This window comes from Sinocyclocheilus anshuiensis, unplaced genomic scaffold (assembly GCF_001515605.1).
Source record: "Sinocyclocheilus anshuiensis isolate Anshui unplaced genomic scaffold, SAMN03320099.WGS_v1.1 scaffold446, whole genome shotgun sequence".
NCBI lineage: Eukaryota > Metazoa > Chordata > Actinopteri > Cypriniformes > Cyprinidae > Sinocyclocheilus > Sinocyclocheilus anshuiensis.
In genome coordinates this window covers 1,074,491-1,090,958 of record NW_015544247.1, presented here as the reverse complement: position 1 = coordinate 1,090,958, position 16,468 = coordinate 1,074,491, and the positions used below count along the sequence as shown (strand labels likewise).

The 16,468-nt window shown below is 38.2% G+C and overlaps 2 protein-coding genes across 12 annotated transcripts in view; both read right to left on the bottom strand.

The window, feature by feature from the left end:
* hectd1 (HECT domain containing 1) overlaps positions 1–7,344 on the bottom strand; it is a 39,700-nt gene extending 32,356 nt beyond the window's left edge. For 6 of the 7 annotated variants that reach the window (XM_016498521.1, XM_016498527.1, XM_016498523.1 and 3 more), the window contains exons 1-2: positions 7,097–7,344; positions 3,722–3,968 (exon numbers count right to left, since the gene is read on the bottom strand). In XM_016498521.1, coding sequence (XP_016354007.1) covers positions 3,722–3,861 — 140 coding nt within the window. In that variant the 5' untranslated portion in view covers positions 3,862–3,968; positions 7,097–7,344. Of the gene's footprint in view, positions 1–3,721; positions 3,969–4,668; positions 4,725–7,096 lie in introns of all 7 variants that reach the window. The other variant, XM_016498522.1, reaches the window with a different exon arrangement.
* Positions 7,345–8,693: 1,349 nt separating this feature from the next.
* heatr5a (HEAT repeat containing 5a) overlaps positions 8,694–16,468 on the bottom strand; it is a 27,695-nt gene continuing 19,920 nt past the window's right edge. For all 5 annotated transcript variants that reach the window (XM_016498516.1, XM_016498518.1, XM_016498519.1 and 2 more), the window contains 11 exons: positions 15,273–15,341; positions 14,746–14,925; positions 14,329–14,551; positions 12,358–12,597; positions 12,003–12,130; positions 11,405–11,552; positions 11,047–11,319; positions 10,549–10,773; positions 10,293–10,444; positions 9,422–9,632; positions 8,694–9,252 (listed from right to left, as the gene is read on the bottom strand). In XM_016498516.1, the coding sequence (XP_016354002.1) occupies positions 8,951–9,252; positions 9,422–9,632; positions 10,293–10,444; positions 10,549–10,773; positions 11,047–11,319; positions 11,405–11,552; positions 12,003–12,130; positions 12,358–12,597; positions 14,329–14,551; positions 14,746–14,925; positions 15,273–15,341 (2,151 nt within the window). In that variant the 3' untranslated portion in view covers positions 8,694–8,950. The remainder of the gene's footprint in view (positions 9,253–9,421; positions 9,633–10,292; positions 10,445–10,548; positions 10,774–11,046; positions 11,320–11,404; positions 11,553–12,002; positions 12,131–12,357; positions 12,598–14,328; positions 14,552–14,745; positions 14,926–15,272; positions 15,342–16,468) is intronic.

Below are 16,468 nucleotides of genomic sequence, written 5' to 3'. Positions count from 1 at the left end.
GGAATGACTAAAATAATGCGCAATACAAGCACTATTTAACCGGAGCGAATGAGATGTGTGTGAGAGAGAGAAGGGGTCGTCGGAGAGAATAGAGCGAGAATGCGCGGCTGATGTTATTCCTGTGCCGCTGGTAACAAAACGGATCGGCTCGAAATCAGAAAGAAGCGAGACTGACCGGCCGATCACCGATCCGGGCCGATCATGAGGAAAATCGGCCGATTCCAATCTCGATCGGTGCATCTCTAAAAGATAAATAAGCTCAAACATGAAAATAAAAATATTAAAAACATTTTTTAAATGTATAAAAAAATGTTGCTGTAGGATATGATTTTAGAAACACAATGAAGCTAAAGCCACAAGTCTACTAATGCTTCATTTGAAATTTCAGAACATAATCTCTAAAACTGTGAATTTTATGAAACATAAAATTTTATGAAACATTTTTTAAGACCATGTCATGTGTGTTTTTAGAGAAGGCTAAATAAAAGGCTAATAAAATTGATTGGTATATTTTGCATGCTAGTGATAGGAATCGATCCCTTGACGTGATTGGTTATTGTTTTGTGATTGGTAAGCTCTCCTGTAAGCGGTCTCGGCAAACTGCCCCATTCAAGATTCTATTGTTGTCACCCGACGAACCTTTCACACCTCCGCCAGGTATGACACATAATCCTCATTATTCTTTTGTTTTATTCAGCCATTAGTACCCTTTATTCTGGCATTACAAGGTTTACGAAGCCACATCGCTTCAATCCCAGTATACATTTACCCACCTATTATCAAGTCTTTCTATAAAAATACAAGAAAACGTTTTCTTATGACCTTTTGTCAATTATTATGACAAAATACATCAAGAAGAAGAGCTGCACCTGTTCTGCAGCTGCATTAGAGCTAACATTAGCATCAAGCTACATAAGACAATTTATGAGATTATTACTAAACTTTTACTCAAAACTCACTTTAAACCACCATTGAGTGTTTGTAATAACTTCCTTTTGCGAGCTCATGTGGAATTTGGTCATTTACTGTTGTAAAAATATGCTATTTTAGCCATTTATATCGCTGCACAAATTAGCATTTCAGATGTACACATTCATTATTGTTATGAAAATACCACAAATCTCAAGAAAATCACATACAAACCATATACTATCATAATCGTGTGTTTATTATTTGGATATTTCGTGGGTACAGAGGTTTCGCGGTGTTGTTGTGGTCAGAAATCAACACGGAAGAGTGAAGGAAACGCGTGACAGGATGAGACGGGGCTTGTTATGAGATGCAATAAGATCAACAAGGCGAAGGACGAATCAGAGTTTGTCTTGAATCACAGCGCGAGCACAGAAGAGTAAACACACAGAGACAGCCCATGTATATCTATATATCTCTATGTATATGCATCTTTGGACTATAAGCCCTTATTAACCCTGTTCAGTGAATCTATGTGAACACAAATAAACTGCTGCTGACGTGACTGAATATGAATGCGTGGTGAATTTCTATTCTTAAAATGACACAGTAATTTAGTAATTTATGTCAGGAGTGCAAAATAATAAATCTGTATGTCACTGCAACAATGTTTTATCAAAACTGGTCAAATATCAAAGCTAGAGTCTTTAACCTTTCTACTGATGCACAGTTTGTCCAGATCAAGTAAGAGTGTGATGTTTAACGTGCTGTTAAAGTGAAACAACAATAATCTGGGGCCGTCGCCGACCTTTGACCGCTAAGGGGTTAAAGCCAGAAAATAATAAAATCCAATGCAATGTGCAAAAAAATGCTCATGCAGTTTGTTGTCCTTGGGTTTAAGAGGACTGTTGAATTTCCCCTTTGGGTAACCACTACCTGTGATACAGCTTTTTACAAACCACTTGTGACTGAGCAGGGTCATCACATTTAAGACCAAAATACTCCCACACAACCGCGGTGCTTCCTTGTTTGTCTTTATCATCTTCAGCAGCTATTGCGGCTGTCCTGCCATGGCTTACTCCATTTGAAAAATTAGCACAACACTGCTGATCCAATAAATGACTACCAAATTTAATTCTAGACTATTTAAGACAAGTAAAAAAATGTCACAATCTAGTACTAACCCCTTAAGGCCGGGACACACCAAGCCGACTTCAAAGAACTAGTGGCGACGAAAGCCGACGGTGTTGTCGCCTCACGTTGGAAGTGTCGGACCAAAAAGCTGCGCTCTAACACACCGCACAGACTACAGCTGACGGCAAACTAACACGTGCGTTCTGCGCATGCGTGAGAGGAATTAACTGTCTATATCAGCAGCTATCAATAGTACATATTCGTCATTCAAAATGAGAAACCGAAACAAAGATATACGAAACATAAACAAAGCAGCGCTTGCTTACCATTTTGAATATCAGTAACGTTGATAACTTTAATAATTTTAAGCGGCTCATGTTGTTATGAAAACATTTATGCATTAGAATGATTGGGAAAGATCACGTAACATATAAACAGCCTTCTGTCTGTACCGCCTTCATTTAGATGCTTGTTTTCATAATTTTCGCTTTAATTCTCGGGCACTGACTCGTTCGCTAAACTGAACATCCAATCAGAGTTCTCACTCGCGCCGACGACGACTCAACATGTTGAATCTGGCAAACTGCCGCCGACGTGAGCCCGACAAGAGCCGACGAGTGGAACACACCAAACTAGCCTGACCGTCTCTCACTGTCGGCCTGACGTTTGCCAACGGCCGACCGTCGGCTTGGTGTGTCCCGGCCTTTAATAATACATGTTAGAGTGAGTTACTTTTGTATATTTATTAAAAATTAATAACTTCACTGAAATGTGCAATAAATTTATTTTAGTCTGCAGGTTTAGACACTTATTTTTTTTTTTTTGTACTTTTTATAACCTCAGGGTTACACGTTCATAGTTGTAGGATATGCTTTTTACTAGGGCTGCACGATAAATCGCATGCGATATTTAACTCGCATCTTATCAGTAAAGCCGGTTCTGTAATCAGCGGTAAATCTCCATCACCTGCGGGCTTTCACATTTAGCAGCATTAACTACACCGAGCCGTTGTGCACTGACGAGCTGCGCAAAACCACGTTCATATTCGCGCGATTTTTTGCGCTGCTCGTCAGTGAACAACGGCTCTGTGTAGTTAATGCTGCTCAATGTGAAAGCACGCAGGTGATGGAGATTTACCGCTGATTACAGAACCGGCTTTCTGACAAGATGCGCATTAAATAATCGCATGCGATTTATCGTGCAGCCCTACTTTTTACCCAACAGTGTACATTTACACAACTCCTTGTTATAGAATTACACTTATTTAATTTATTTTTATTTAAGAGCATAAACAAATTCTCATTATATCTAACAAAGTTTCACCAGACACTCCTCCTGGTTTAGGACTTATATACTCTTCTATATTGGATTTCAAAAATAATATTTAATAATATGAAGTGATGTCTAAGTGATTAAGTTTAAAATTGATCACTGATGAGAAAATCTGAGGCTGATACTGCTAACCCTAAGCATTTTTTTAGCTCTAAGTGCCCCTTGTCACACTTTACAAGTTAATAAGCTACATTACAATATACCACACTCTAAAATTTAAGACAACTTACATTCTGCATAATATTAAAATTAAATGCAACAGTTATGAATAGCTCTATTGCTGCTATCATAAGTAATAAACCCTTCAGCCCACCAGAACTGGCACCTCATCAGTATTCAGACTTACGTTTCGAAGCAGCGGTCAACGTTGTCGGACATGAGCAACAGCATGCAGAGCTGCTCCAGGGCGATGAGCTGCATATCCCTCTCATCACCCTGTCCCATCTGCAGCCACTCCAGCAATGTGTCCGGGTCCACGTCCGCCATGACAACCCACTACCCTATCCACCCAACACCCAGTCACCCCGCCAGCAGCAGGACAGAAATGAACAGGGGCAGTCACTGGTCCTCTTGTTGTCTCATCAAGTCTTCACCTTCATGAAAAAAGGAACGAAATTTAAGCATGGAAAAGATATCTGGGATACAACAGGAGACAGAAACACCACACAAAACCCTTTGCAATGTTGCCCTGGGCCTTAACTTCCTACTTCTCCCATTTGCTTGGTGTGAATCATTTGGCTCTGATCTGAAAACACAACCTTTAAATAACAGAATGAAAACTCTTGGGTAATAATGAAACGGGTGGAGCAGATGACTCCTTGAAAATGTATGAACTTGAAAGGTATACTAATAGAGGAGTAAAACAGACTATAAACATGATGAACTGCCGCCTGTAATCAAAGCACTGAAAGAAAATCGCTATGATTAGCTGATTAGTAAGCTTGGCCAACACCAGTTCGCATGATGAATAGTTCATCAATGAATCACACTGTATGGCCCAAACAGCCCAGCTTTTCAGAGACACACAGTAGGCAATACAAGCTGAGAAATCACTACGCTTTTATTGTTCTGAAAAACAAACCATTAAAGAAAAAGCAGCACTACTTTCCTGAGACAGACAAGCTGAGCCAAGCATGAGGATAAATTCATTAGAATGGAAGATTTATGTGAAATAGCAAAAGTCTGTTCTTCATTACCGCCTGGGTGGCTACAGACAGGCATGCCTCAGATAGATTCACCACCTTCTTAGAGACTAACAGAGAGATCCACTTATCAACAGATTAAGTGACTAACTTGATTCAGGAAGAATGTCCTGTTGAACTTGACATTCAAAGCAACTGTTGGATTTACTGGATGGAGAGGAGAAAAAAAACACATTACACACACAGGAACACCGTTACTTCGCTACTCTAAAACAAGTTTAAATATGTATGTCACCTGATTGTGATTAATCAGACCTAAATCAGATTAGACCACTATATTCCATAGCAGACACATTCAGCATAACTTTTTAATTCATGAGCTGACATATCCCAAGTTGCTCTTTCTGGTTTTGTAACCTGTTTTTAACAGTCACACTGGATCATTGTGAACCACACAATGGATTCAACATACTAGACTTCTGAAAACAAGTTCTGATGCCATAGCCCTGGGTTACACTCTCCTTGGAAAGAAAACTCAGAAAGTTTACTATAATTATACTACCTTCAAATGAATGGGACCTGTTTATTTCAAGTCTATTAGCCCACCAATCCAGTAATGACAATTTTATCTTCATATTGATATTGTTAAGATCTTAATGTTGTTTATTAACTTGACCCTATAAAGCATACTGTATCATATTCGATACATGAATTGCTAAGGCCTCTAATATCAACATGATCAAAACTTTCCTTAAAAACACAATCTCCTACATGCCTTCTGCTCTCTGATTGATAGTTCAAAGCCTTTTTGTGTAATTCTTAAATTAAAAATAAAAACCTTCAGTTCATGGTACACAGGTCTTTTTGCTGTGCAATCTTTAATGATTTTTATAAAGCAAACATATGAGTATTTTTTTTTGTTATTAATATATAAGAAAAACATTTACTGGACTGGAGCAACTTTCACTTTTACTTGATAACCCATACAGATTTTAAAGAAAAAAATCATGTTAAAAATGTATCAAATACAATACATCTAACTTTTGAGGAACTTTTATTTGTACATCTCTCAATCATCATTGTATTCCATTACATTTTAAGTTTTGCTGCCCACAGTTAAAACTACAAAACTTCAATAATAAAACTAATCATTTAAACATTATCATACTAAAATGTATTATCGGTAGACAGAGTAACAACTAATATTAATACACATTAATCGTCCTTAATTATACTGTTATAAAAATCTCAGAATTTCATCTTGCCTTTTGGCCATATAAAAAGCATCAACTGCACAAAATTGCATATATTTGGGCCTCTGGATAAAATTGACGTTTTTCCCCATTCCTTGAGTGTAGGCACTATATTCTCACTATAGCATACCACATGGGCCAAAGCTTGATGTATTAAACATGATACATGAAAACAGAACATAGGCAAAACTTTCCTTTATATTCTGTCTACAGGCTTAAAGGGTCCCATTTCATAAACAATGAGATTTGTCTGACCATTATATATATATATATATATTTTTTTTTTTTTACAGTGTTAACTAAAGCAATAAACTCATTCCAACCTAAACTGAATATAAGAGTAGGGAAGAAATGTAGGTAATTTCTAATACTAAACTAAGTTTCAGATTCTGTCTGCTGTTGTTCTTACAGCATAGCGATAAATAAAAATTCAAATAATCAAAGTACCAACAAAGCAAGACATTCAGATTATCCGTGGCTATTGTATTAGTGATATCTGAAGGACAAACATGATTCTAATGTTCTTTGACTTTCTGCCAGTGCAGCTGACTAAGGAGTCAAAAAACAAGTTGATGGCAACCGATGTCACAGTGAACACAGACGGCACCTTTGAGCGTTAATAGTATAATAATAATAATAATATTCACGCATAGTGTGTTTGATCTATAATATCATGACGTGTGTTTAACTTCATGTATGGCCATCTAACATGATACTGAGAGCCGAGCAGGTGAACAAACAGTCCAATTAACCCTGAAAATCTATAACTATGAACAATATGACGTTATCAAACTCCATAACTGTGATTAAACGTTAGAGAAGGAAAGTTAGGCGAAAACATTAACGTGAGTTCAATCTTCGTTCAACGTTCAATCTTGTCCTGATGGCATCTTTCTTGAGTTCAGACGGCTTGTGTTGTTAGCTTACACGCCATGACGAGTCCAAAACCGTTTAATTTCACGTTAAAGTCATATTTGACCTTATGTTTCCGCAGCAAATGAGTATAAACATAAATTATGTTGTGAAAGCGAGGTTCAGTTAGCTGGGATTAGCTAAAATGCGTCCTGTTAGCATCACTTCGACAGACTTAATTCATCCCAAACTTCATTTACTTAATTGGTATTGGGCATGAATACATTTTCCATCCATATATATAACCGGTCTGAAAGCAATTTTAAGGTAAAAACACAAAAACACCAAGTAACACTAACGCGGCCTTGTGTTTACCAGTAAATCCGCGAGCTAAAGTTGAATGGAAGCCCGAGGCCTGAACGCGTCTGTCAGGGCAGAGAAACAAATCCTCCGCCGAGCCACACAAACACTCACCGTTTATCGCCGAACGACGAGAAGACGAGAAAAACACACAGGGTGGACAAAATTCGTCTCGGGATTAAGTTGTGTCAGACGGCAAGATGTGAATATTGCTTCATTCCCCGCTTCTGCTTGTTGTAATGTAGAGGTCAAAGTGAACGGGAAGGCGACGGGTGAAATATCGAGTGAAATGGAGAGCCGTGGAAAGGACTAGTCGAGGCTCCGCATATCACGAGGCTCCGCAGCAGCGCTTAGGAACACGCAGCGATGCGGTTAAGCGACAGGGGGCGCTAAAACACCTCGCCATTTACAGTCAACGCAATAGTATCTCAGTCAAGAGTCGAGGTCGCCAAAAAGATTAAACCATTCACCTATATAGCACGGAAAGTGAACGGTGACACATGCGCTCGGAAAATCAAGCACTGTTTTAGTAGGTTAACGTTCATATCGAAACTTTTGAAATGCACTATGCATTTTATCTATTGATCCTAGTAGACTGGATTTGGACATATCATGCACAGTGAGGAAAAAAACTGCAAATGTCCTTTCCAGGTTCCACTGTAAATTAAAACCAATGTGACTCTTGAAGCAAAACTAGATTTTATTCTTCCAGTAGAATCAGAAAATAAATGTTAATCTTGCCCTATTATTGAATTTGTACAATTTACAACATACAAAATAACTGGTATGGTTATAAATGCATAATTGTACTTAATCATTGCTGCTTCTAGCAGAAAAACAATGGTCCAATATTAAATGAAACTCTTCCATTTGCATTGTAAACTTGTTAGTAGTGCATTTATAGTAGTAAATATTAATTTGCTGCTTGTTCAATATTTTTGCTCATGTAGGATTCATCTATTACTTATATTGTCAGTGCAAGTGCAAGATAGTTATGTGTTGAAATAAAGTGACACCAACACATTTACATGCATAATTAGAATACAGAAAAAAACTAAAAAGTGTAAAATATGTTTGTAACTAAAGTTAAGTACCATTTTAACATACGGAAGCCAATTTCTGCCACATAAGAAAAAAAAATCATGAGATAAAATCATAATTATGATAAAAAGTCAAAACTATTACATCGATATTGACAGTCAAAACTGACATACCAAGTATCTATGATGAGTCAAAATTGACATGAACCGTTCAATTATGTGCTAGTCAAAATTATGAGAAGTCAATTATTTATTATCTCAGTTTTAATTTAGTATGTCACAATTTTGACTTCTTGTCTTAATTATAATTTACCAAACTAAGATTTTATTCTTATATGGCAGGAATGGGCTTCCATATGAATGCATACTGCAGATGTATTCAAAGCATCAGTGCAGTGATGTGATGCAAGTATCTACTTTATCATTAATGCACATTCACAACACGTGCAACTATCTCTACGCAACTTAAAATATTGAACACATTTTAAATTTATAATATTAAAATGCACTAAAACTGTATATGTAAAGTCAGCAGATACCTGATTACCAGCAGTGCAGCTGGTCAGGTTTAGTTGTGAGCTGCAGCATATCAATGAGAAATTAATGATTTGCAATCTTTGTACAGACACAATAAAATTCACAAAAAAATGTATGCTATGACAAAAAGTTTCTATAAATGGTAACCAAATAAAATTCACTCCCATGGTTCAGCTGTTCTTCATGTGAAACACACTTCCCCTTACTATCTGAGTAAATATGTATTAAGTTCCTCATAGAGGTTAATGCAGTTTTAAAACCGACTACAATATTTAAACGACACAAATTTTAAATTGATTTATCTTTAAAAACAAAACCGATTAAAACAACACCTCAACATTCACTCAGTCATTCAAATTCTAATACTCGTATCATATCCAGTCAGGAGGATTCACAGGAAATTGATCTTCAGTTGAATGCTGGGAGTGTTTTTGCTAATGACTCGAGGTGCTTGTGCCTTAGTGTTCACGCTCTCCTGGTTGCCCTTGACGGCTGCCTCCAGCCTGGCTTTCATGTGCGGGGCGGAGGCCATCAGCGCTTTGAAGACAGCCGAGTGCTGGGGGCCAATGCGCATGAGGTCTCTTAAGGCGGACTCGTGCAGTGAGCGAGAGGCTGCTGGAGCCGATGCCAAAGCATTCTCATCCAGCAGGAGAGAGATGAGGATGGGCAACAGCACAGCCACCAGCTGTGGACCTGCATGGTTAAAACACATACTTAGTGCTAAACAACAATGCAACATTTTGCTAACAGTAATTATAAAGAAGACATTTATAATCCAATTAATTCTTCTTGTTTTTTTTTAATGATATCATAACTGACAACTGTTTGGGACTAAAACCTGAAAACATTTCCAGTCACTTACGGTGAGTTTCGTCTGCAGCAAACACTAGTGCTTCCAGGGCTCGGATTGCATCTTGCACGGCCTGTAGCTCTGCTGGGCCTTGAGGACGACTCTTTTCCACTTCCTCCAGTTGTGACACCAGACGGCCACCCAGAGCTAGAATAAATGGCCTGGCTACCAGCGCTGGGCCTTGGAATAAAGATACTAGCAACTGATAACTTCTGCTCAGAACCTAAATTAGAAATTTTAGGACATAGTAGAGAAGAATACTAAATATAGAGTTTTTTTGGGAATTGTATGTAAAATTGTAGCAAAGCTCCTTATTTAAGCAGCCTGATGTCAAAGATTGGGGTCGGTAGGATTTTTAAAATGTTTTTGAAAGAAGTCTCTTCTGCTCACCAAGGCTGCATCTATTTGTTCAAAAATACAGTAAAACAGTAATACTATGAAATATTATTTCAATTTAAAAGAACTGTTTTCAATTTAAATCATTTTTTAATCAATTTATTCCTGTGATGGCAAAGTTGAGTTTTCAGCAGCCATTACTCCAGTCATCAGTGTCACATGATCCTTCAAAAATCATTAGAATATGATGTTCTGGTGCTCAAGAAACATTCATTATCAATGTTGAAAACAGTTGTGCTGCTTCATATTTTTTTTCCAGGATTCTTTGACGAATAGAAAGTTCAAAATATCAGCATTTATTTGAAATATTTTGTAACAATGTAAAAGTCACAGCAGTCACTTTTGATTAATTTAATGTGCCTGTGCTGAATAAAATTAATTTCTTTCATTTAAAAAAGAGAAAAAAAGAAAAACAAAAGCTGACCCTAAGCTTTTGAACAGTACTGTAGAAATTTTGTTAAGAATTTCTAATTGACTCTCTACTCACCACAGGGTCCTTAGACTCCAGACTGTCTCTGAATGCCTGGATGCAGCGTGTCTGCAGGGGCTCCACAGTGGTCACCTCAGCACTGGCGTACAGCAGGAAGATGGTGAGGGATGTCAACGTGGTAACCTCATCCACTCCAGGCTCCATTTTATCTGTCCAAAACAATCCATGAAAACCAGAGAAGGTTCCTCAAATGACTTCTACAACACGCAGAAAAACACACAAACAGAGTGTGGTTGAAATGAGAGAGAACTACCTGAATGCCAAGACTCCAAGAGTGTGTGCAGTGCACATCTCAGCAGTTCAGTCCAGGCCCCACGACTCTTCTCAGCTCTGCTCATGGGAGAGGTGAGAACAGTGCGCAAGGCCTGCAGGATGCCTGGTACCAGCTGTCCACTCTCAGCTCCAACAGAGCCCTTCACCGCCTCTCTCAACACCCCGAGCAGCAGATAGAGCACTGTGGGCAGTACTGACACACTGCCTGTGGAGAGAAGAATAAAACACGGTCAGATCTCTGATCATTTATGGATTCAATTTAATTTTAAAAGAGACATTTCATATTAAAGTATTACAAAATGTTCGATAGATTGCAAAAAAAAAATCAATATTTTAAGTGACCTTTAATGGAGAAAGAAAAAAAAATCCTAAACTGAATAAACAAAATGAAAAGTGGACTAAAATAAAGTGGGCAGTAGGATGTTTTTCTCATAATCTGAAAGCTCTTATTGCCGCAGTAACTCTCTGGATCTCTTACCCTCTGGTGAACAGATGGAGGGCAGTTCTGAGAGGATGGCCAGAGCAGATGTGACGAGTCTACAGTCAGTGTTGCTGAGGAAGCAGGTCTGTCCTCCCCGCCCCGTGGGGCTGCCAGCCAGTTTGGGGCTGAGCTGCGGAAGCTTTCTCACAAGCGTGCAGAGACATAGCTCCAGCGCTCCAAAAACAAGAGACTTCCCCGGCACCAGGCCACCAGTATCCCGTCCCTCACCAAACTCAGGAACAGTTTCCTTCTCTGCTGCACCATCATCGACTGACCAAATACAACAAAGAAAGATGAATTTAGAGGGTTATTTAAGCTTCACACTATTTAAACAAAAGGAGTTTTTGAGACTTACCCTCAGCACTGTGGCGTTTCTCGTTGACATGCTCCTGAGCAGCACAAACAATCTGCCGCACCAGTTCTAGCACAGCCAGTTGAATACTGGGAGATTCCCGAGTGACTATGAGCCTGTGTAGAACACTGAGCAGCTCCACACTCAAAGCCTACAGAGAGAACACCATACACTTTTCAAGAACACAGAGTGACTAGCAAGAAAGACAAATACATAGTAGAACACATGAACTACATGGAAAGACAAATACCAAACCACAAATCTCAATGCATCACAATATCATAATAGACCAAGTTACAATATCATAATAGACCATAATAGTCAGGTTAGATGACATATTGAATTTAGTGAGGATGAAAACGAGGCTGTGAGGAACACACTTAAACTATAACGGCACGCACCACATAACGGTCCTAGATAAAATAATTTTCACAACTTTCAAAACTACTGAGATTTTTTTATTTTGAAAAAAACAAAAACCATTTAGTCAGCTGAACAATCGGTTAAGTTCAAAAGAACAGCATGTATTTGAAATAGAAGGCTTTTTTAACCTGGTAAATGTCTTTACTGTCACTTCTGATCTGTTTTAATTGTAGAATACCTGATCATTGCCCACTTTCGAACGGGGCCAAGGCACCTCCAATAAGGCCTGCAGAGCCTGAAGACAAGAACTGATGTTTTCCATTTGGTCTCCAGAGTGAGGAGAGCACAAAAATTCCACACTGATTCCTAAAGGGAAAATTTGACTGAACTGAACAAGATGACTCAAAATATACATGTTAATCTCAAATCTAAGATATCTCAAGTATTTACTGTATGATCCTCATAATCAGCCCATGGAAAATGACTAGAGCAAAATTCAGTTCTCTGAAGGACTTCAATCTAGCAATGGACACCCTATAAATCTTGAACTACATCCACTTATTGAAAAAGGAAATATTAACTGAGCTCTGTACCCAGGATCAGGTGGAGGCGGTCAGTGTTGACGTCCTCTGGGGATTTGACACTGCTCAGTGAGGTGGACTGGCCCATGGAGGTGGGTGTGACCGGTCTGGAGAGGTTGGCAGGTCCCTCGTCCACCATGATGAATCCGGTGCTGTTGAGCCAGAGAGCAGTAGCGTGGAGAATGGTAGCCCAGGCACTGTAATAATGTGGACGGGCCTGTTCCACCATCTCTGCAGTGTAAAACGAGCCACCTGACAAATAAAGGTGCATGTTAGAACATACTAACAAGCTCTAAACAAGACATAACATTGGGCTCTTACTCCACTATTACTATTGTTTAAATGGTAGTAAAATAATCTGCATATTATTTTGAATACACTGAATTATCAACTGAAAAATGTAACTACTGTTCAAAAGTTTGGGCTTAGTAATATATATTTCATACCATTGATCCAAAGTGACATTTGTAATATTACAAAAGAATTCTATTTCATATAAACGCTGTTCATTTGAACTTTCTATTCATCAAAGAATCCTGAATTTAAAAAAAGTATCACTATTTTCTATCACTATTTCTATTTACTATTTTCAACATTATTATTAAGAAAAAAAGTTTCTTGAGCACAAACTCAGCATATTAGAATGATTTTAAGGACCATGTCACACTGAAGAATGGAGTAATGGCTGCTTCAGCTTTGCTATAACAGGACTTAATTATATATAAAAAAAAATTTTTAAACCGAAAACAGTTCTTCACAATTTGAATAATATTCCACAATACTACAGTTTTTACATTATTTTTGATAAATAAATGTAGCCTTGGTGAGCATAAGAGACTATTTAAAAAACGGAGTGTCTATTTACACTAAGTGCAAATAGCCCGCCTTGTTGGCAGAGGTTATTTACACTAGCTCCACCCACAAACGTGTGATAGGGATGGTCAACAATATAAAAACGGCAGACAATCGTCAACTTCAGTGGAGTAGATGGTAAAGCGTGTATCGTAGTCTTTTTGACGCGATCGACCCGGGTTCGAATCTGCCTTTTGCCAAACTTTTTTTTCTCCCTTTTCAAATCTCATATCATATCGGAAAGGCATTTATTTTCAATAAAAATGAAGGAAATAATCAAAAAGTTGAAAATAAAGTATCAGGTAGGGTTAGGGTAGGTGTAGGGAGGGCTTTATTGTCCCAATAAGGTGGCATCCATTTAATAATTTGAATTAAAATTATAATTTACACTCAATAAGTTATTACTGCATACTGTTTTATAATGTACTATAATACTGAGGTGCAGATAATTGCCACAATTTGCAATAAGTAGTATAAATAGCAGAAAATCCTATTATTTTAACAGTGTAAATAGAATCTATCGCTATCTGCACTTAGTGTAAATAGCATATTGTTAAAAATACTGCTATTTTCACTTAGTGTAAATAGAATCCATTGCTATTTGCACTTAGTGTAAATAGCCTCTATCGCTAAGAAAATATGCTATTTTCACTTAGTGTAAATAGCCTCTATCGATATTTACACTTAGTGCAAATAGCCGCTGCCATTTTGAAAAACATTTAAAAATCTCACCAATCCCAGACTTTTGAACAGTAGTGTACGTACTGTAAAAACGGCGCAAACAAGTAATTGTGACAGAAAAAAGGCTAAAAAACCTTTATCTATCCCCTTCTGCAATTATAAGCAAACTATCTTGCAACTGATTTCCTCACAAATAAGAACACTAAGGCTGACACAGGAACAATGGTATGAGTTTGGGACAGGACTATCTGCTTGGCTGAGTCATGGCCGAAAGAGTGAGTGTTTGGAAAAACTGTTTGCAAATAGTCATTTTTTTATATATTTATTTGGTTGCACTAGAGGCACATAAACTAGACAGTTAATTTTCATAACCCTGGAAGTAAAGAAGCATATCTATTTATTTTCCATCAGCTAGGTGTGTAATCTGAGAAACCGAGCGCAAGTAGTCACCTGTGGAGGGGAGTTGACTGGAGTATTGCGAGGGCAGGGTGAGCAGGGCATGGTCCTGAAGGGCAGCCAGCCACAGGCGACTCAGAGTTGCAAGATCAGTCTGAACCAGTTTGAGCAAACCAGCCCCTGCTGGATCTGCAGTGCCAGCCTCATCACTCTGCTGCTGGAGATGGCTGCCTGGACTCTCCCTCTGCCTGGAGCCTTGTACCGCTGTGATATACACCTGCAGAGACGCATAGATTTACTCAGACAAATGTTAGATCAAAGTTTGCTGCAAGATATACCACAGATATTCCATAGTATAAAAAGTGTGGCCATCATACTTTATATACTGTCATACTGCCCATCCCTAGAGTTATATAACGGCTAGACGTAGAGGTACAGCTGATTTAATAGTTGTGTGATGGTGTTCGGTACCTCCGCCCAGGCTTTGAGCACAGCCAGCGTCTCCATGGTGAAGGTGCTTTCATTATAGAGCTGACTGGTGACGTCTCTTCCCACCTGCACTTTGGCAAGAGAGGAAGCCAGAAGCTGATGCACCCTTCTCAGGTCACGCAGGTCACTGATGACCCCACTGGCGATCCATGCACTGCAAACCTGAACGCCAAAACAAAGGTTCATGTCTCTCGACACTAATGGAGCAGCTTTCAGCAGTACAAGTGAACCACTAGACTCTGGGAAGAAACTAGGTCAAGTGAACCCACATGAACTTGAGGTATTTGAAAACAAGCATGAAGCGAGTTCAAGAGGTTAAAAACAGGATTGATTTGAGAACTAATGCTACAAAAAGAACATATTTGGGATGCCCAATCTGACAGTGACAAAATACATAACTTAAGACTTGAAACAACGTGTTAGATAACATGGTGTTTGCTGGTAAACGCAAAGAACAGAAAAAGTGCATCGTTATAGATAATGAGGCTTAAGTTCTTTAAACAGCACACCTGGCAGGCTTTGGCAGTCACATTCGGAGGGGCGTCCACATGGAAGGCAGGTCTGAGCGCAGCTCCAACCTACAACATCAAACAACATTTAGTTCATTTAAACCAGCCCAGTCAAAAGTTTGGGAGGTTTCTCATAGCCTTACATAAGTTGTAAGGACAAATAGACAAATAGTTAGACAAGAGAGTGAATAAGAGTCAACCAGCACCCATAGTGTATCTCCTTCAATACTGTTCCAAGGATGCATCTCATAATGGTGGCTGGGAGAATGCCAACATAAAATATAGCTTTGATGCTGCATAATTCCCATACCTTCATGTGAGCTGTTTCATAGTTTTGATATTAATTTGAATTGTGGAAAATAAAAATAAAGTGTTCAGAACTTTTACTTAAATGTATACATTCATTAAATGAAACATCAAGGCAAATTTATTTAAAAAAATATGATTCACACTCTGTTCGCACATACACTATCATTCAAAGGTTTTGGGTCATTTAAAAAAAAAAAAAAGAATTTATCACTTTTATTCAGCAAAGACACATTACTTCAAAAGTGACAGTAAAGACTTTTCAAATCAATTTCAAGTATATGCTGTTCTTTTTAAAATCACGGTTTCCACAAAAAGCACCTGTCATTTTGAATATCACATTATCAACATCAATACTAAGAATAAATGTTTCTTGAGTACCAAATCAGCAAATTAGAATGATTTCTGAAGGATCATGTGACACTGAAGACTGAAGCAATGACTGCTGAAAATTCAGATTAGCAATCACAGGTATACATTACATTAAAAAACAAAACAAAAAAAAACAGTTCTTTCTGTTTTTACTGCATTTTTTATCTAATAAATGCAGCCTTGGTGAGCAAAAAAGATCTTTCAAAAACATCTTACCGACCCTAAACATTTAAACATCACTGTACTTTTTACTGTCTAGTCTTTTTATATACTATACAGGATTGATGGCCTACAACCAAACTCAACTGGGTAAGTTTATTAAGCGCAAATTAAGAGAGTAATAAATTCTAGGACATGAAACTGAAGATGTTTCAAGTCACTATTTGAAAAGAAGGCTCCCGCTAAGCCCACAGATAACCTAATTTAGTGTAAGTGATACAGGTTCTCACATGCATGCACACACACTTAGTAACAAGAGACTGATGAACAAGCTCAGGTACTTCGGGGGGGGGGGTTCT